The 21,741-nt window shown below is 40.5% G+C and overlaps 1 protein-coding gene across 1 annotated transcript in view; it reads left to right on the top strand.

The window, feature by feature from the left end:
- The window catches only part of LOC149077887 (uncharacterized), an 85,187-nt gene extending 75,643 nt beyond the window's left edge, over nucleotides 1-9,544 (top strand). The window contains exons 4-7 of the mRNA XM_089241489.1: nucleotides 584-732; nucleotides 6,155-6,281; nucleotides 6,386-6,582; nucleotides 7,336-9,544. Of these exons, the coding sequence (XP_089097615.1) occupies nucleotides 584-732; nucleotides 6,155-6,281; nucleotides 6,386-6,582; nucleotides 7,336-9,435 (2,573 nt within the window). The 3' untranslated portion in view covers nucleotides 9,436-9,544. The remainder of the gene's footprint in view (nucleotides 1-583; nucleotides 733-6,154; nucleotides 6,282-6,385; nucleotides 6,583-7,335) is intronic.
- The last annotated feature ends 12,197 nt before the right edge of the window (nucleotides 9,545-21,741 follow it).

Raw genomic sequence — 21,741 nt, 5'->3', positions numbered from 1 at the left:
CATGTTTTTCGTTTCTTCCAGCATGAGCTTTATCATAACTGTTTTCAAAATGAAGGGTCACTTTCTCTGAAGAAAGTTTATTTATAAGTGAAGATGCGAACGCACAAGCTACCATTTCGCCACGAAAATAATATCTATCATTTTCGTAACTCTTCGATATTTATAACAGCTTCGCTTTATGGCGTTTATGATGCGAATTTGCAAAACTACCCAATTACACATCATTCTGGTAATAAATGTATCGTCGGTTGTTTTGCATGCCAACATAGACAGATTCATTGGTAAGTTTTAATATTTCTCAATAGATGGAGGTGGAAAAATATTCTTCTGACGAGAGAATTATGTTAGGTGTGATTATGTGACGAGATCATTCGCGTGTGATTTCCGAACTTCGTAGAAATCCAAAGTAAGCGACACTTTCCCGGATCACTTATCAAAGATGCCGTTTGCGGCCCCACATTTCGTTTTGTCTTGGTGCATCTCTCCTGGAAGTCTCTTTCCCAGGGATTTGTGAAAAATATACTCTACACATGTATATTCAATTCGTTGTACTAAAGAAATTCAAATCATTTCCTATTCACAGGCCGAAAACGACCAGCTGCATCGGGTCTTCCAAAATGCAAAGCTACGGTATCGCAGTACATGTCACCTGACGGATGGAGAACTATAACGAGAGTCGGTGGCGGACCGATCTTCACTCTGTTCCAGGATGGGAATAAGACATTTCTGCAGGTAACATTGGAATTCGTTACAAGTTCGTGTGATATATTCGTTTGCCCTTCATAAGAGGTCATTATCGGATAGATGCACCTCCTTCCCAACCCACCCTCTTGGGTATATGGGAAAATTAATAAACCTGCCACGGTAGGTCCACAAATGTTCCTGACTATTCTGCTCAGCATAGTATCTGGTAGGGCTAGAATGGGACAGGAAATACATCCTTAGATCGAACACCAGCAGGGCTAGGATCGAGAGAGTTGCCACTCTCTTAATTTCTCTTCATCAGCTTTTGTATTATGTGGATACAGATCCGTAACACCTTATTAGACTAACCCGAGGGCCTCATAAGAAATCGCAACTTAGCTGATTTTGTTGGTATTTTAACTTTGATTTTAATAAATAAATAAGAGGGAAAATGGTACACGTGTACGCACATGATATTCGCTATTGAACACAGGATCGCCATTCACGTATTCAGTCACAAAAACAGTATGTTACATACGCCGATACACGGGTTCATAGTTTAACCTTACAGTGGCAATCCCGCGCGATATCTGGTCGTCTTAAAACCCTCTCATTTAAGGGGCCCCCCCATACACGTTCCGGAAATCCTATGAGGAAAAAGTGGTCACCCCCTCCTGTCGAGATTTCCGGATTCGGCGCGAATACCCCTCCGCCTTGCACGCTGCGGAATATCTTTCAGTTCACTGGTGAGCGATGTACGCGAGAAATTCCCGGCTCGTGTTGACTGAACCCCGACCTCAACCAAACAGAACTGACATAGCGCCACACACACTCCGGTCGGCCTGTACGGTTCGAGACTGCAGATTACATGCAGTTGCTCAGAATCAATTTTTGATCAGGTTATTTTCTCAACAGTCCACCAAATCTGCGCGGTTTTGCGCCAGACACGTTCTGGAACATCGCAGTTTTTCCTCAGATGATTTCCGGAATGTGTATGGCCCTCTTTATGCACAATCCCGAGCCCAGCTATTTCTATGCAGAGAGTTTTGCCTGCGAGAATAATGTATTGTCGGATAATCAGCATGGGTTCAGGAAGGGGAAGTCATGTGTAACTAACCTCCTTTGCTTCTATGATCACGTGACTAAGGCTTTGGGTAAGAGCAAAAATGTAGACGTTGTTTACCTTGATTTCCAGAAGGCATTCGATCGGATCCAACATGGTAAACTCTTGAAGCGTTTACACGAGATTGGAATTGAGGGCAACTTGCTGAATTGGGTAGAATCGTGGTTAAGAGATAGGTCGCAACGAGTTATGGTGAACGGGGAATTCTCTGGTTGGACAGACGTCACAAGTGGAGTTCCTCAAGGAAGTGTCCTTGGTCCCATACTTTTTTCACTTTTTTATCGATAAACTCGATCAGGGTATCGATGGGATTACTAGCAAATTCGCAGATGATGTGAAGCTAATGGGGGTAATCGGGAAGGAAAGCGGTAGGGAGTTGCTCCAGACCAACTTAAACAGGATTGCAGCATGGGCAAATAAATGGAGCATGACGTTTAGCGTTGATAAGTGCATGGTCGCTCATTTTGGTTCGAACAACCCACGGTTCTCTTACGAGTTGAACGGTGTCACTATCCCGGATGCAACTAGGGTCACCGATTTGGGAATTCTCATTGACGAGCGACTTAGGTTTTCTGAACATTGTTTAGCGGTGGTCAAAAAAAGCGAATAGAATGCTTGGTCTCATTTTCAAAAAGGTCTCTTCGCGTTCTCCTAAAGTCATTCTTCCGCTTTTTCGAGGATTAGTTCGTCCTGGACTGGAGTATGCTGTAAGGTTTTGGAGACCATACCTACAGAGGGACATAGAATTGGTTGAAAGGGTGCAGAGAAGAGCTACGCGTGTCCTTGTTGGCACACAGGGCTTGAGTTATGAAGAGAGACTTCATTTTTTGAATATGTTTACATTTGATGAACGTGGGTGTCGAGGAGATATGATCGAAGTGTTCAAAATTTTCAATGGGATGGATAGGATGGACCATGAACTTTTAGTACACCGCCAATCGACTGCTTTTACAAGGGGACACCAGTATCGATTGGTGAGGGACAATGCAAGGTTATGGTGTCGCAGGGAATTTTTCTCTAATAGGGTTGTTAATAAATGGAATAGCTTACCCCCAGAGGTAGTAAATTGTAACACAATTGACACGTTTAAAAAGAAATACGATAAACATGTTGGGGTAAATCGAGAAGCTATCCATACTTAGAATAAGACAACCATAAGTATTCTTTATGGGCATTGTATAATATTTTATCATGTGTATATATTGTTTATAATGTTTGTGATGGTGTCTTTAATTGTGTTGCTGTATTTTTGAAATATATGACATCCATATTTGTTATGGGCCTCTTTTTCTCAGCCACCTCGTTGGGCATTTTGTCTGTTGTGGCGTTGTATTTGTATTTGTATTTGATAACAGATTTGCCCCTTTTCCCCCTCCCATCCGGCTAATCGATTGTCAGTTGGCGAAGTCAGCTTTTATTAAAAGTTAGATAACAGGACGGTGTTGCTTACCCCATCTTTTTTTTCGGAGTTAAACACAGGGTGTTCTGTTAATCGACTGTCTAACTCAGAGTTGTTGTAAGTAGGCATCAAGAAGAACAAAAATTGCAATGAAACATGATGTCGCAAACCACGTTGAGAGGGTGAAAATCGTGAAAAACGCATGCAGTTTTCGACGACAAAAAATGATTTATTTGATTGATTATTACAAGAGTTGTTGGAAGTGATGACCGCTGACGTCATTACACAGTCTACAACGACGTAAAAACAATTCCCGGACGTGTGCTCGAAGATACCAGGTATGCTTTTTATACAGACGATACTCGTGTAGCAGTTAGTTTGTTAGTCTGTTTCAATGAGTATCGTCTGCATAAAAGCATACCTGTTATCTTCGAGTGCGTTCGGAAATCGTTTCTACGTTGTTGTGGACTACCACCTGCATGCGTTTTTCACGATTTTCACCCTTTCAACGTTATTCGCGACACCATGTTCCATTGCAATTTTTGTTCCTCCTGATGCCTACTAACAACCCTCTGAGTTTGTCGGTTCATTAACAGAATACCCTGTAGAAATATGCGAACAGAATAAATGGTAGAAAAGAGATAGAATAATAATAATAAAAAGAGGAAGATGAATACTCTAAGTTTCAGAGGAGGGAAGCATTTGCCACAACATGAGATCAGAAAAATAAATTCTTCTCGAAAATATGAGGCGATTTCTGGAAGGTTTAGTGATTTCCACTGTCTCGGCTATAATACGGATCAGGGAAATTTTAAAAACCACTTAAAGGGTTAAGAGGGAAAAGAACCTTAACAATTTATGAATCAATTACGTTAAACGAAGTTGTAGCTGCTCTAAATTCGGCATCCGAGGGTGTTGCCACACCCCTCCTTAGATTCCTGTAGTAATTTAATCTGGTGTGTAGCAACAAGGATTCTCCTGCTGAGATTCTCACAGGTTTGCCTACATATTGTTTTAAGGCGGCCTCGGAATAGGTCTAAAGGTATCAAGTTCGGATGGAGCGCAAGTCACAAAGATCAACCATGGATAAGTTCCATTGGCTGGGATAAGTTGAATTCAGTATAACAGGTGTTTTCTGTTCGGTTTTACCATTTTTCTGCCTGAATAAGTAAATTGTGACTAGTGGCGGTGGTACAGCCCCCTGTTCATGTTGGCATTTTGTAAATTATAGCAATTTGGGTAATCAGATGGAAAATATTTGAAGCTTATGGAAATACTTATGGAAACAGTTTATAATTAGCCAAATATGGAGATTATAGCATATTCTCTGGCTGACCATATTGCGAAGAAACAACGGGACATCGTCAGACAGTTGGATAAACTGTCTGCTATCGCTAAATCTCAGGGTATGTAAATGTCAGGGGAACTAAATTTCTGCTCGCGAAATGTTAATGGTGCTTCCTAGGGTCCTTCTTTTGCGTTTCATAATCAAGTCCATCAGGCTCTCCGGGACCGTCCATTCCTTTGAGAAAGTGCACAAAAATACCAAGATGGTCTCTCTGGGTGGTCGGTGGTCATATCTGTCCGCTATCGCTGTAATCAAATCAGAAACACGCCACGAAAACAAAATTACAAGCAAGACAGTGAAGAATTCACTTTATTGACATTCACTCCACCTTGCTGACATCATTCGTTGAGATGGCGAATGATCAGTACTTTCAAGGCTGATTCAGTCTTTTATTTACTTTTCAAAATGAAGCACATCGATCATTGTCGATCTTCAGCCAGAGACGCCTTCAGGGGTGTGCGACAGGTGGCGTCGCAGCGGGCCCCGCGTATTCGGGAACCCTGCACTTACGGTAATAACAACTTCCTTATTAAATTCTGAATTTTTTTCATCAGTTCCGGAAATCGGCATTTTCTTCGATTCTGGTATTGTTTCCTTATTAAATTCTGGAATTTCACCGATTCTTAAATTCTGAAAACTTTCATAATTTTTGGAATTTTCATCAATTCTGGAAATCTGAATTATAACACGATTTGTGCTATAATCATCTGTCACTTATTTTTGCTTATTTTCAATTCATCGATTCTGAATTTTTGTAAGTTTTCACTCAATTTCTTTCATTAGGTCCTAATTTTGACTGGTTTTGGAATAATTTTTTTCATAAATTTAAAAATTTTCTTCAGTTCAAAATTTTAATTTTTTTTTTTTCAGAAATAAAATGTCCACCCCCCATTTTCACGGTCCCGTTAGTGGCCGTTGTTGGGAGGTTTTACTGTATTTATTTGTATGGATATTTTTCAGAATTCTTGTATAATTCGTATGGATTTTATGTATGAATTTTTCGATGCCGATTCCCTCTCGTATAGAATATACAGAGCGGTGTCTTGAAGTGACAACAAACTCAGAGAGGTGGTATTAGGCATAAAGAGAAACTAAAATTGCCGTAGAACATCGAATCGTAAACCACGTTTGGTCCGTGAAAATCGCAAAAATAGACATGAAGAGTGTAAGTTGTATTGAAATCATGCTGTCAAGTAAAAGTGGTTGCTCTACTTATTCATTTTACTTTTTTGTACTCATTTCGTACTTACAACTCTGAGTTTGTTGCCACGTAAAGGATACACCCTGAATAAAATCAGGGCTAAGAGGCCCCGGAATTACCATGTCACCTCTGTCCCCAGCTGCTATTTCGCACCTGCCCCCGTGTCTGGTAAGGGTGGCCTTATCTTCAGCAATAAAAGCTAATGGGAACCCTGGGTTTCGCATAGAGAGAATTATTTGCCTAGACGTGTACTATTATCTGTCAAGACCTCATGGTAATAAATTTGGGGCATTTATTTTGGAAAAATTATTTTCCATTTCTGAATCACTGAATGATGCTTTCTGGGGGAAAAAAGAACTTTTACTGAGGGAGAATTAATTGTTTTTCTGTCTCTTAAAGTTCTTAGGAACTCCACAAGACCGCCAAACACTGCAGCAACACCTCGTGTTGATCAGAATGTTCTGCAAGATCCCCGAATACACACCTTTCGAGACGTGTGTTGCTATCCGCATAGGCTGGACGCCAGGTAAAAACTCAACCGAAAGTGTTATTGTCATATCGCTATGAAATTAGAGATGTCTGCCTCTTATTGAAAATATCAGTATACTTATTAGCGTATAACATCCACAGGATTGGATTCGCTCGTTCCGTCAGGGATTTCCAGCTCCAGGTCGAACATGATGGTCGTTGGTCTATCCCTAGGAGTCCTAGGCATGGTCTACGTCCTGGCGGTCTTGATATACCTGAAACTTCGCAGGAGAATTCTATTCAAATCCAACAGACATCGGTCACTACTTAACAAGTGCGACGGGGACGTAGAAGATCAGGTAATAAGGTCTCAATTACTTGTAAATATTGTTTTTGGGACCATTAAATTCGCCTCCGACATTTCGCCCCTGATATTTATCTTCCGGACATGACGCCCGCGCGACTGAGCGATTGAGTGAATGTCTGTATGAATGAGGAGTGACCAAGTGAGTTGGTGAGTGACCGTAAGAGCGACCCAGTGATCTTATGAATTACAAAGTCAATGGATGAGTAACTAACTCACTTTTTCACTCGCCCACGTACGAGGTTGCTCACCCAGTCACTTATAAGGTCGACATCACCCACTCAATTGGTCACTCATACGGTTACTCACCCACTCCATTAGTCACTCATACGGTTACTTACCCCCTCTTGCCGCGAACCAACTCCTTTCATATCGCCATACGGCAATTGGGTGGAATTACAGAAGAAATTACGGAAATGAAGACGCCATCTATCGCTGATCGCTCCAGGCTCGGTATGTAAAGAACTTGTTTTCGATGTTCTTCCCTGGATTCGTATCCGGGGAACTTGACGGTAACCTTCTTGGTGAAAGATGAGCATCTTACCACTGCACCACTCGGGCGCATTACTTACTTGGTCACTCACTCACCCACTCATAGTCATTCACTGAATTGCTCGCTCGATCGGGGCGAAATATAACGAGGAAGAAATGTCGGGGGGAGGAGGGAGGGGGAATTTCCACGAATCTTTATTTCTATGGCATATTACATGTATTTCTATTGATTTCAATTGCTCGAAATTCTCTGCAGAGACGAGACTCGAAGAGGTTGGAAATGTACCGCGGCCGATCTTCCAGAGCAGGTAAGAAGTCCTCCAGTAGCTCGAGCCTCCAGGAAGAGCAATGGAAGCAGGTCTCCGTCAATGAAATGCTCAACAGGAGCTGGACTGAGCGACCTGGAGAACTCGGCTGCGAGTTCAGCGTCAAGGAGTTCCAGCTGCGGCCGGAGCATTTCGAACCGGAGATCCTAGCGTCCCCACCTCAGCCGGTGATGGAGTACCTACAGAGGCTACAAGACTCTATGACGTACGCCAGACACAGACTCAGGGCTTGCTACAGGTACCAGCCTACACTGAACGGTATACCCGAAGACGACTACTATTACCAGGAGAAATCTTCCGATATCAAGAAGGAAATCAGAACGACGCCAGATGGCGTGTCCTCGTCGTCCAATACATCACTGATCATCGACAACGCTTCTCAGAAGGCACCGACGAGTGAAACGAAGCCGTTACCGAAACCACCTCCACCGAAACCCAAGAGACGTCCCAGGAATTCCCCGGACCTAAGCTCAAAGAGCGTCTCCCCTTCGTCGTTGGTGAACGACAGTCAAAACTCCAGCAACGCGTCTGAAGCCGAAGAGGAGAAAACTCAGATACAGTCGGCAATGGACGCCCTCAACGACACCTTGGAGGCCATAGAGTACGATATCTTCAAGCAGGATCTTCTTCGAGGTGAATCGAGGCAGCCGATAATCGGTCCCAGGGAGACCGGAACTGGAAGGTCAACGACATCCAACAATAACAACAAGGACACCAAACGCTCTCAGCAGAACGTCACCGACGAGGACTCGGACGGGAAAGACGTCGACAGCTCTTCCTGCAGCTCTCTATCAGTTGTGACCGTCCTCGGGAAAGAACCGAAAATGGCTGCCAAGAACAGGCTCACGTGGGACTTCCACAAGCCTAGCGTCGACAAGCAGAACGACCTCAGAGGCCTGGGCATGAGGTCGTTGCCGTCGTCACCCTCAGAACTCAACCCCGACGTGATTCAAAAAACCAGTGGTGTCTTCAAGCGTCAAGATCGCACTGACTGCGATTCTGTCAGTGACAACGCATCGATGGTCAGCGAGAAGGAAGTGACCGTAGAATTCATGGAAACGGGCGACAAGGACGTCATAAAAATAACTAGCGACGGGCATGTAATCCCCCGCGACGAACCAAAATCGCCAATCAGTGTAACGAAGGCCACTTCACGAATCAAACACATTTGCCACCGCCGAGATGAACCTTCCGGTACGAAATCGCCAATCAAAAGCAACTACGACACTGAAACGGCCGAAGAAAACGAGACCGAAAGCACGGACACGGAATGTTCCTGTTCTGTCCTTGACAAGATGTCCACCATAAAGTCTTCAGTTTCTTCCTCAACGAGTACGACGACGTCTTCCTCAGACATGACGGAAGACTCTCTGGACTCGCAGCCGGCTTCCTTGGACGGCACCGTCAACTCTTCGAACTTCGTGGACGTGTGGATGAACTGCATTGCGGGCAGCAGCCTCAAGCACTGCAAACACGGCAAAAAGTCCAAAAAGAAGTCTTCCACGGGACACTCGAAGCCCAACGAACCCTGGAATAACTTGAAACCCAAGAAGAGAGAACCCTGTCCCGTCCACGACTACTCCGAAAACACATCCCTCATAGACAAGCTGGCCGAACACGGCACCAGCAACGGCAACGACGTGTACTCCTATTTCCAGACTCTCAAGCAGGATGTGCTCCTGGAACACCTGAGGATGTGGCTGACCTCGCAGAGCTCGAAGAAGCCTCGTTCTCGGAAACGCACTCGCCACGTTGTACCGGAAGTGCTGCCGAACGGCGAACCGGTGCTGAGTCCTTCCTTAGTGTCCGGGCGACAGAACGACAATGGAGTCAGGTCCCCGAATCAGTTCCAGAATAAGATATTACAGGTCCCGAACTTGCTGTCTGACAAACGCGCGGATTCGAGTCGGAGTAACACTCCCGCCGATTCCAACTCAAGTAGTAGTAGTAGGTCGACGCCCGTCGACGCCATCAAGCCCCAGAGCCCGACCGACAAAGTCGGAAATGTCGAGGCAACGTCGGAGAAATGAAGAAGACATTTTATATTCTCTAATTTATATGGTTCGTATTTGCGTGTTATTTCATGTATTTGTGTGTAAATTTGAACGAAATTATTTACATTAAAAGACTTTTCTACAAAAATCTGAGCTCCGACGTCATTTGTGTAATAATTTGTACAGGGCGATTCCCGTCTTAACGAATGCCATTATGGCAAAAATCTCGTTTTAAAGAAAACGTTTCTAATCCTACAAATACCTTTACAAAGACAGCGTGAAAAAAATCTGGAATTCCCTTATAACGAAATTTCGTTATTACGAAATGATTTCTCCGGTCCGTTGGAGTTCGTTATAACGGGATTCGACTGTAATTAAATTTCCCGTACTCTTATTAGGTTTTTCTCAAAAACTGCTTATCCAAATACAGCCAAATTTGTAAGATATTTTTATGAGACAGACCATGGGAGAGACATTTATGAAATTAAACGAAAAGTTCGATTTTCGACCACCAAGTGAAAAAGTGGCACATATTTTTCCATGTTCCATTATAGCGTATATACCAAGTTTCAACGGAATACGTTTACCAGAACGGGCACAATATAGTTTCAGTATACTGACACTGTACAGTATACTGAAACTATACTGAATCATACTGACACAGTGTCAGTATGAGTTACGGGGTAAGTAACTCATACTGACACTGCTCAGACCAATGTAGCATCCGTCAGGACACTACTGACACTACTCCGACCCATATAGCGCTCGTCTCCTGGAGGACGTATTCCATTGAAACTTGGTACATATATACGGTCCATGGGAAAAAGGAAATACAGTCGAATCCCGTTATAACGAACTTCAAGAGACCAGAGAAATCACTTCGTTACAACGAAATTTCGTTATAAAGGAATTTCAGGTTTGCATTGTTCCTATGTGAACTTATTTGAGGTATTAGAAAGATTTCCGCTATAACGGTATTCGTTAAAACGGGATTTGTCTGTATCTCAGCGAACACATTGCACTTGTAAACATGGAATTTTTCTGTTGGCCTCATGAAAGACGGGGATACTTTCAAACTGGGTTTTTGAGGACAGGGTGTCAATATAAGTCGATTTTTTTATTGAATCTACAGCCCTTTGCAGCGCGAATGACGTATCTGAGGTCTACACGTAATTTGGATACTTTTTCCCTAATTGGAAGTATGCCTCTAGGAAGGATCTAGAGTTCACCAGTAAAATACGGCAAAGTAATCGCCACGTGTACGGTAGAAGACTTCGTGTACTGCCACTCTGTTTCCGAGTTACCTCATTTCGTCCTTTATCTGAAACAACCCTCCCCTCCCCCACATGGCTTATATGTTTGGTTCGGTACAATGAAAGCTCTCAATATAGTACGAAACCTGGAGGATGTCTATTGTACAGTCTCGTTCAGCCCAAAGGAACACAGTGTTCTTAGGAAAGCAAATGCCTATCCTCTGTAGTTTAATGGTAGAACACGCGCCCGGAAAGTGCGATGTTGATGGTTCGATTCCCCCACAGACGAGACGAATGTGACTTTTCTTTCCAATTATCTTCGCTTGGTATCCAATCGTCTGTACTTCGTCTCAATTGTGTTCATGTAGTAGTTAAAAATCCATTAGAGGATTATTATTAGCGCTCGAATTTCTATGTCTTATCATATTTTTTTGCATATTTCGCTATTTTTAAGTGATAGAGCATATTTTAAAATTTTTAAGGCATATTTTAAAATTTTTAAGGCATATTTTAAAATTTTTAAGGCATATTTTAAAATTTTTAAGGCATATTTTGCATATTTCATGATTTTCGACAAAAAAGTGAATTTTCTCCTCGCTATTCCGATCCCGCTTCAGGCTGGTTTTTCCGGTTCCCGCCTGTGACGAGAGCTCTTAGGGATAAGATTTTTATGCACTAAAATGGAACGTCGTTGCTGATTAGTAAAATAAAATCCTGAAATTCAGGTTTTTCAACCGATCGGCAATGGCATTGAATTGCTAGAGCGTAAAAATACTAGCCCTTCAACGACACTGGTGTGTGGCTGTAAGTAGAATAATCATGTGGATCCGTGTCGGTGATAGTAACTTGTGGGAAAGTTTTTATCAAATAAAAGTAATTTTTTTATAATTTAAATTTTGTGCTTTTTCAAAGTTAAATACACTACTTGAATAGGTATTTTCCACCTATAGATTGTAGCACATTCATTCTGAATTTGTAGGGGAAAAACTCAAAAGAGAAATTTTGGCTCGATGAGATTAGTTAGTAAAATGAAGAATTTCTGTTTATACAATAAGTAATGGTTCAAAATAATTTTGACTGCATCTCTCAACACTTCTCATTATCATATGTTTCTGCAAAAATCAAATGTTATTTGAGATAGGAATGAAAAAAAATTTTAGGCCATTTTTTTGTTTTATAGTGTATATTTACAGTTTTTTAAGAGCAATTTTATGGAGTATTTTTTAGATGTTTTAGCGCATAATAATCCTAGCCCTTAGTGATTATAATTAAAGTTTCCGTACTCTAAGCAAAACTGCTAATTCGAAAACAGCTAAGCATTTAGGATATCTTAATCAGACCAAGTGTGAGATTTATGAAAGAAAAATCTCTCAATTTTTGACCACCAGGTGAGAAAGGGGAGCTTTTCATTGACGTTTTGACTTTTGACACCCTGTCCTTAAAAACCTAATTGGAAAGTTTGTTTCCCCGTCTTTTCTGAGGCCAACAGAAAAAATCCCACTTTTCTAAGTGCAGTAATAGCTCAGATATTTCAATTAAAAAATCTCCGAAAAGCTATGAAAGAACAGCAAATACTAACTCTGATAACGTTCCTTTACCTCATTCATGCTGTCCTTTCCAAACATTTTACCGACTTTTGAATTCGAATATCTCAACGAATATTTCACTTAGAAACAGGGGTTTTGTTTCTGTTAGCCTCAAGAGAAACAGGGCAACAACGTTCTAAGTGGAAGTTAGAGCACGGGGGGGGGGGAAAGTATAAAAATTTAGATTTTTTTTACGTAGGACGTAATTTTTTAACGCCTTTTGGAGAATTTTTTAAATTGAAACTATGCTTCTATGACGGACGGTTGATGAGATAAAGGTTGTGCTAGCACTTAAAGGACACCCTGTATATTACATAAAAATATTTATACACTTCCTTGTTTTTTCGTATTTGGAATACATTTATTATTACATCATTTTACCTGAAATATGAGCTTAAAATAAATGTAATTAGTCGTACTATCTCGAACCATCCTAGGTTTGTTGAGGTACCACAATGCGGTGTTCGCATTGCATACCCTCTTCATCCAGCCTTCACCAGGTGCAAATTTGCTATTTAAGCCATGACTTGTGTAGATTCATTAGAATTTTGCTTTCATTTTAAAATGCCCAATGACCATGACAATGCGGGATCGTGATTTCTGTACTCAGGGCCGTTTTAAGAGCATCGTGGACCCCCGGGCCAAGTGATTTTTGTGGGGCCCATAGCAGGTGAATTTTTGAAAATTTGATCCGGTTCTCATTTTTTTTTAAGCCCGTCTCTTCTTGAGGCCTCCGGGCCATGCCCGGGTGGGTCCATGTATTAAGATGGCACTGGCTGTACTATTTCAAAATAAAAGTTCTGGATTGCCCATAACATCGTACTAAAGCAGAAACTCAATGATAAAAAATATAGAATGACATTTGTGTGTGAAACAAGCCTTATAATATGAAAAAACATAACTATGCCTCATTTGAGAAGCTTATTTTCAAAAGGGATTTTTCCCGAAATGCACTTTTCAACTGTTTTTGAATCTTTGGGATGAGCTCTGTTGGATTATCCATTAGGGTTTGTTTTCCAAAGTGAATATTTTTGGTAGGGATTGCAATGTAAAGGTTTTGTGTGTCGTTTCTACCAAAAAATGAACAAACCACCTTGTTCATTCACTTCGGTATTTTTCATTCAAAAGAGAACATAACAAAGTGGCTGCCGTACTGGCGTTAAGGGATTGCTTTTCCCAGAACGGCACATTTTTCAGACACGCTTTCAAAGCCGTATTTTAGAGAGTAGAAACTCTCGATGACGGACACCCATGGGATCGAAAATTTTGTCCGCTAACGAAGAGTGTCTGTTAATGGATTGTAAAATACATTTAGTCCCGTCGCCGTCGACGTAATTAAAAAAAATGTCTCTTAGTGGAGGTGTCCGCTAACGGGAGTGTTCTTTATGAGATGTTCCACTATAGAATTATTGTGCTTTTTCTTCCATGTTATTCACGAGAGAGAAGTAAGGGTGAGTTCCATGTCTCCATGTCTAGGGGAAACTTTCTAGAATCAAAAGTGGGCACAGAAATTTCAAAGTTTTCAGATTTAGTCAGCTCCACTAATTTTCTTTCAGAACAGAACATTTCTGATATGTGAATATAACTTATATATAACTATCTGAATATTTGATATTATAAATATATAACTTTCTTGAATGTTGTTCTAGAAACATAATATATTGTATATAAATGTTTTACAGCATTCATATGCTACAGTATGCATGCTACATTCATATTTACAGTTCACATAGGCCTACTATCTGTTTGGCCATTTTCTACTTTTGTAAAGGAGGCGATTCCGGAGAAAGAAAGGCTTTTTTTTTACTTCTAAACTGTAAATTTGGCAAACGTGGAAATGATGTCTTTTGAAAATAAGCTCCTCATATACAGCGTCTTGAAACCTTGTTAGGTGGTAGGAGGGTCCTTGCTGAGAGTTGGCTCAGCTGATACAGCTTTCATCATATCTATGCCGAATCGAATACATCAATGCACTAAGCAAATGATTTTAATTAGTATAAAATACATTCCTGTTGCTCTTTGTGGAGCTAAATATAATGCATCCAGTAAAAATGCGTTGGACGGTACGGAAAGGGCCATGCCCTTACCAGGTATAATATGATAGTTCATATAAAATATGTAACGAAAATGATGTTATACGATGATGAAGGTGGTCAATGATGGAAATATTGTGAAAATGAGATACAGATAGATTAGAAAAATACAAATAAACTACCAAATAAAATACTGTGATGTTGAATAATTTATAAATGGTGAAATTGTGAATAATGGTAAATGAATATATGAGCTATTTACATAATATAATTCTGGTATATGTCAAGTGTACTGAACGTAAGTAAATCAAAATCTTTGCGTGAAGGGATCTAGAGCAATTTTCCTCAAACGTGAGCTAACCTTGATTCATTCAACTACATTCGATACGCTAAACAATAACAATTGTGAAACTTTTAACATATTATACACTACATTAAAGGAAAAGTAAATGATGAGGAAAAATAATCATTAACACATAAAAAATCACGTGAGAAAAAGTAAAAATCAATCCCCAACTAAATCGTTTAACTAATCACAACCAGTTTCCAGCCTCGGAAACTGGGCTAATCACAACATCATAGAATGGTCGTTTTTCTTATGTTACTCACGAGATGACAGTAACGGTACCTTCCTTCGCTGGGTGAAACCTTCTGGAATCAACAGATGGCGTAGAAATTTCCAATTTTGAGACTTTGCCAGCTCAGATTTTAATCAAAAGTTAACATTTTTCCACTCATTTTTATTTTATTTTTTCAAAACGGAACATTTCCAAAATTTAAATGTGGATTAACTCCCTTGAATGTTGGTCAAGAAACATAGCACTTAAATATTCTTGTACCACTCTCAGGGCAGTATTCACCGACATGGTTTAAACTGTAGTTACCATTTTTGGATAAGAGATCAACATAGATTGGTTAAAAACCTGAGTTTAACCAATGCATGTCGATCTTTTATCAAAAAAATTGCGACTAGTTTAAACCATGTCGGTGAATACCGCCCTCACCTGTTGGCTATTTTCCACCTTTTGGAAAGCGGTCCATTCCGGAGGAATACATTTTTTATAGCTCTACTGTAAATTTAGTAATTTTGGAAATGTTCCCCTTTTTGAACATAAGCTCCTTATTCTACACTCATTTTTAAGTAACCACATCAATTAATATTGAAAAAAAAATTGCTTGACTGTATGTGGGTTGGGTCTCACAGACCCAGTACATATAAATCTCTCAACAGTTCCGGCAGAAAAATAGTCAGCTCTCCCAAATTTGGACAGTAGATAAACGCGTTTAAATAGGAAATTAGTGGGGAAAACCTCTCTGTAGAAAAACTTTCCTGCCACCTATCGCTGAATGAGAGGAAATACATATGCATGGGTCTCACAGACCCAACCCGTGTAATCGAGGAGTTAGAATTGGTAGTCGGCTTATACAGGGATCATTTTTTGAAGAAAAAAAATCAGCCTTAGTTTTACCGAACCTTCTATATAGACCATCTTAACAGTAAGCTGGGACCCCGGACCTCCGCCAGGGGCGAAATTTCTTAGGGGTTGGCTCATACGTAGGTTTTATAATTTTTGGCGTTCATTTGTTCTGAATTTGGCGGTGGGGAGGAGATTCACTTATATATCAAGTATGAGTGAACTTTTAATTATTCAATGATTTTTTTTTTTTTTAGTTTTCCCCTCATAAAAACTCGCCAACGCGAAGAATACATTGGGAGAGAAAGGAGTAGGAATTTGGCATAAGTCATGGACCCCAGTTGCATAGAAGGCCCTCATGATTGCGAAATCCCTGGCACTATGGTTGGTACCATCCAGAGTAGCCGGCAGGCTAGCGATTCCTGCCAGGTGGGGGAATATTCAAAATCACTCGCTCGTGGGCCCATGATGCTTTTGAGATGGCTTTAGGGGGCACCAGGTGTGCTGGATATCCTGAGATTCTTAAGAGATATTTTGTGAGAGACATCGCCAACAGCTCTGGGAGAAATAGCTATGGGAAAAAGTTGGATGAATGTTCTACAGTCTGCAAAACCATTTTCGGTGTTGAAGGGGTTTTCCGCTTCATGGGTATTATATAAAATTATTTTTCGAGCGTAGATGAGTTGGAAAGCCCTGAGATAGAGGGGCAGCAACCCTATGGTCCGCCAATAACGATACATTGGATCTGTGGATCAGCTTTCCCAAGCCTCATAAAAAGTCCGACGAAGAACAGATGGAGGATGGCCGAGGCGAAGGATATGACCGTTGATTGGTTTGTCTTTCTTTGATGCTCATTAAAGTGAAAACGATTTAGTTATACAGTCGAATCCCATTTTAACGAATACCGATTTTTAAATAAACTGGAATTCCTTTATAACGAAATGGTTTCTACGATCTCTTGGAGCTCGTTATAACGGGATTCGACTGTATAACCCTGGGGATCTAAGTTACCTGGTTTTCATCAGATGCAGGGGTTAAAACATTCTATTTTAGAGCAATATATAGAGAGAGAGATAAACATCAGTGTAGTAGCATAAAACCATTCAAATTTGGCCATTGGGTGGTCTCCAGATTCAAACAGAGTGGAGCGAAGAAATACAGTGGGGAGAAAGAACCCCGTTTATACTGCTTTCGACAGACGGAATCACAGCATAGTTTTTATTTAGCCCCGATTCTCGAATTCGAGAATTTAGCATTTAGCAGCGTAAATCCAACGTGGTTAACGCAACATAACTTAGAATCTAGCGATAGAATTTAAAAATTTGACAATAGAATTTAAAATTTAGCAATGAAATTTAAAATTTAGCAATGAAATTTAAAATTTAGCAATGAAATTTAAAATTTAGCAATGAAATTTAAAATTTAGCAATGAAATTTAAAATTTATCAATAGAATGCAGCATTTAGTAATTGAATTTAGCAATAGAATGCAGCATTTGGCAGCATAATTCTGAATTTAGCAACGTAACTGATAATTTATTGATATAATTTATAATGCTGTAACAAATGAAAAACAAAAACCCTTTTTCCCGCATTTAAAGCTGTCCCCCCCCCTCCAAATTTCCTCCGTTTCTTGGATATTTCAGTGAATGTTGCACTCAGAAACATGGATTTGTTCTTCTTTGTTGACATCAGGAGAGACACGGAAACATCTTCCTAATTGGGTTTTGGGAGAGCACGGTGACAGTATAAAAAGTTAATATTCTTCATTTGAATAACTATATATATTTTGATACTTTTTGTAATTGGAAGTATAACTCTAGGATCAACGGTTCGCCATATACGCCCTGCAAAACATGTTTATATGTATAACATATTAAAATCCTTTGACGATGAAATGCGTTGGGTTTGATGATGTAGCTGAGACAAATACGAGAGAAATTCTCAGATACAACAGAGCATCAACAGATCTGAGACAAATACGAGAGAAATTCTCAGGTACAACAGAGCATCAACAGATCTGAGACAAATACGAGAGAAATTCTCAGGTACAACAGAGCATCAACAGATCTGAGACAAATACGAGAGAAATTCTCAGGTACAACAGAGCATCAACAGATCTGAGACAAATACGAGAGAAATTCTCAGGTACAACAGAGCATCAACAGATCTGAGACAAATACGAGAGAAATTCTCAGGTACAACAGAGCATCAACAGATCTGAGACAAATACGAGAGAAATTCTCAGGTACAACAGAGCATCAACAGATCTGAGACAAATACGAGAGAAATTCTCAGGTACAACAGAGCATCAACAGATCTGAGACAAATACGAGAGAAATTCTCAGGTACAACAGAGCACCAACAGATCTGAGACAAATACGAGAGAAATTCTCAGGTACAACAGAGCACCAACAGATCTGAGACAAATACGAGAGAAATTCTCAGGTACAACAGAGCATCAACAGATCTGAGACAAATACGAGAGAAATTCTCAGGTACAACAGAGCACCAACAGATCTGAGACAAATACGAGAGAAATTCTCAGGTACAACAGAGCACCAACAGATCTCACTGTTGAAAAGCGTCTTTGGTAACATATTGTCAATGCCGTGAGGACTTCAATCGAAAAAAAAAAAGCAGTTACATTAAAACTAGAATTTTCATATTTACGAGAAATGGGCTCTATGTGGAAAAATTCTATGTAAAGAATTGTAGAATTAATTATATAAAGAATTTTAATGTAGAATATCATATTGAAAGACTATCGTTAATCCTGTGAAGAGTAAGTATAATTTCAAATCTGGAATTATTTCCTTGGTTTAATGCAGAATTTTTATCAGCTCTGAAATTATTTCCTCATTATCGGGAATATAATGATGTGTGCAATAAATCTGTAAATCGCAAAGCTGCTGCCATCTATACAAAAATCAGAGGGTGGCGAATTTTGAGTAATGGGTGACCAAGGAAGTTAGTGGAATGGGAGAAGGGTGACAAAATTTGTTTTTGTTTAAGGGCGGCAAAACTAAAAAACCGCCCGTAAGGAGGCCTATATGCCTGTGCTAGAGATATATAGGGATTATGTGTCAGGGAGTGAGTGACCTAAGGAGATACCTACAGTGTATTTGCGAGAATGAGAGAACAAACGACCGGGTCAGCGAGCAATCAATACACAGAGAAAATTATTGGAAACAGTGGAAGGGCTGAAAACATTTGGGGAAGGAGGGGGGGGAGGATTTCCTGAAACCTCTGTTATAGGCGTAGGAACTTATAGAGATGTCGGCAAATATAATGAAGGCGGGGGGGGGCCCTGTGGGATTATGAGTGCATACAAGCTATTGCCAATGGTGATCAAGAGTGACCCAAAGAAGTTTGCAAGCGTGTGAGTAACCAAGAGAGTTTGGGATTAGGTCTGTGAGTGATAGTAAGAGTTACCTAGAGTATGTGAGCGACCAAAAATAGTGAGCAGTAATATGATCGACGAAAAGAATATCGTAGAGAGCAATTGACCGGGTCGACGAATGACCAAAAGAGCGACCTAGAGATTTCACGGGAATGGGAGAGACCTAGAGATTGTTTAAGCATAGGAGTGACCAAAAGAGTAACCTTGAGAGTGTGTAAGTACATATAGGAGTGACCTAGAGAGCGTGGGACCAGGTCAGTGAACGACCAAAATATTGACCAAAAGAATGTGACCAAGGAAGTGTGAAACCACGGCGAGTGATGAAAAGAGTGGCATTAGAGGCTTTAGAGACAGATGCGTATTTTTAAGTGCAAGGAAGACATATAGGGATTATGTATCAGGGAGTGAGTGACCTAACGAGATAAATACCTACAGTCTGTGTAAATCCGGATGGTTAATTTGAGGGATGAGTGATCTAGAAAACTAATTAAGCAAATAAAACAAATAATAAGACTGATAACATTTTTACTGGTTAAACCAACAAACACTTCTGACATCATTTGCAGGGTCCCCAATTTCTGCTTTGCTCATGGTTCCCCCCTCCCCAGATCAAAGTCAGGCTCCGCTAGCGGTGTCTTGTCTTAATTGATACGTGCAGGGAGGGGACGAGCAGCGCATCAATCAAATTATCATAGATAGACACAAAATATTTGTGCAAAAGATATTTGCATAAGTCCAGGGGAGAGAAGAGGGTTCCCAAAAAATATATTCTCCTTCCCGAACTAAACGACACTGCACAGGGACGGGATGTGAAACTTTGATTAATTTAAAAAAAAAATTGCGAACACAGTATTTTGTAAACTCTAACTGGTGAATCAATACGCAATACAGCACTATACATCGCAATAAGCTCCACAATACACCATAACCACTGAAATACGATAAGAAAGCGATGCACTATAATCGGCGATGCACAACTATTTGCAGTGCGCCACAATAAGCAATACAGCCCAATACGCAATGCACCACAATAAGCAATACAGCCCAATACGCAATGCACCACAATAAGCAATACAGCCCAATACGCAATGCACCACAATACGCAATAAGCACTGCATTGCAATGAGAAATACAGCACGCGATACACTATAATGCATAACAATACGCATTCACCACAATCAGCAATGCACCGCAATAAGCGATACAGCACGAAACGCAATACGCACTGCATTATAATAAGCAATGCAGCACACGATGCACCACAATGCGCAATACGCGATGCATGATACACAATAAGCAATGCACCATAATAAGCAATGCATTAGAATAAGCAATACAGCACGCGATGCACTACAATACGCAATGCACCAAAAATAGCAGTGCACCAGTATTGTCCACCGCAATACAGCATAAAATGTAATTCACCGCAATACGCGATGTATCACAATAAGCGAAGCCCCATGATATACGCAAAAAGCAAAAGCACTGCATTACTGCAGTACAATAAGCAATACATCACGTAATGCACTACAATAAGAAATACGGCGCATAAAACAGGCAATGCACCACCATCGGTGATTCAGTACAATAAGCAATGCACCACCATCATAGGCAATGCAGTAGAATAAGTAGTGCACGCTATATATTCAGGGTACCGCAAAAAGCAATGCGCCACTATATTCAGGGCGCCACGTTAAGTAATACAGCACTCACTTAATGCACCCCCATCGGCAATACAGCACAATACTTATTGCACCACCGTCGACAAAACAGCACAATACTTATTGCACCATCATCGGCAATGCAACACAATAATTAGTGCACCACCATATTTAAAGCACTGCAATAAGCAACGCACCACTATATTCAATGCACCACATAGAGGTGTACCACCGTCACCAATACACCACCGTCGCGATAAGCAAAACAACACAATGCGTGTGTGGCCACCATCGGTAATACAGAACAATAAGAAATACGCCTCCACCATAGGCAATACAGGACAATAAGCAATGCACCACAATACGCAATGAACCCCAATACACCATAAGCACTGCATTAGAATAAGCAATATGGCACGTGATGCACTGAAATACGTAATTGATAACAATGAGCAATTGACTATAATATTGTATTTACAGTGCACCAAAATAGTCGTTAAGTTACCAGGTTTCCCACTCTGATTTCTATAAGTAATACACTGCCATCATAAATACAGCATAACACTCGATGCACCGCAGTTCATACGTTATACACAAGGATAGGCGATACACAATAAGTAACGCAGCACTTTATGCAGTGCATCACAATAAAGAATGCACCGCTATACACGCGATAAATTTCAATACACAAAGCACCATCATCGGCAATAAAAAATAATACAACCACCATGCTGTGCACCACAATGAGAAATACAGAACAAAACCCACTACACCTTCGGCAACAGAGCAAAATAAGTAGTGCAACATGGGTGCACAATACGCAATACAGCACAATAAGCGATGCATCTCAATAGGAAAAGCACCATATTATGCACTGGAGCACAATACATAATAATAAGCACTGCACTACGATAAGCAAAAGCACTAATACACTACACACACTAATCACAAAATAAGCAATGCAGCACCGAAATACAGTACAATACGCGATG

Source organism: Pholcus phalangioides, unplaced genomic scaffold (genome assembly GCF_987345545.1).
Source record: "Pholcus phalangioides strain wild (caught in Gottingen) unplaced genomic scaffold, Ppha-v1.0 ptg000014l_1, whole genome shotgun sequence".
In the NCBI taxonomy this organism is placed as follows: Eukaryota; Metazoa; Arthropoda; class Arachnida; order Araneae; family Pholcidae; genus Pholcus; species Pholcus phalangioides.
Note: the sequence above shows the minus strand (reverse complement) of the source record. Positions and strands in the feature narration are given on the sequence as shown.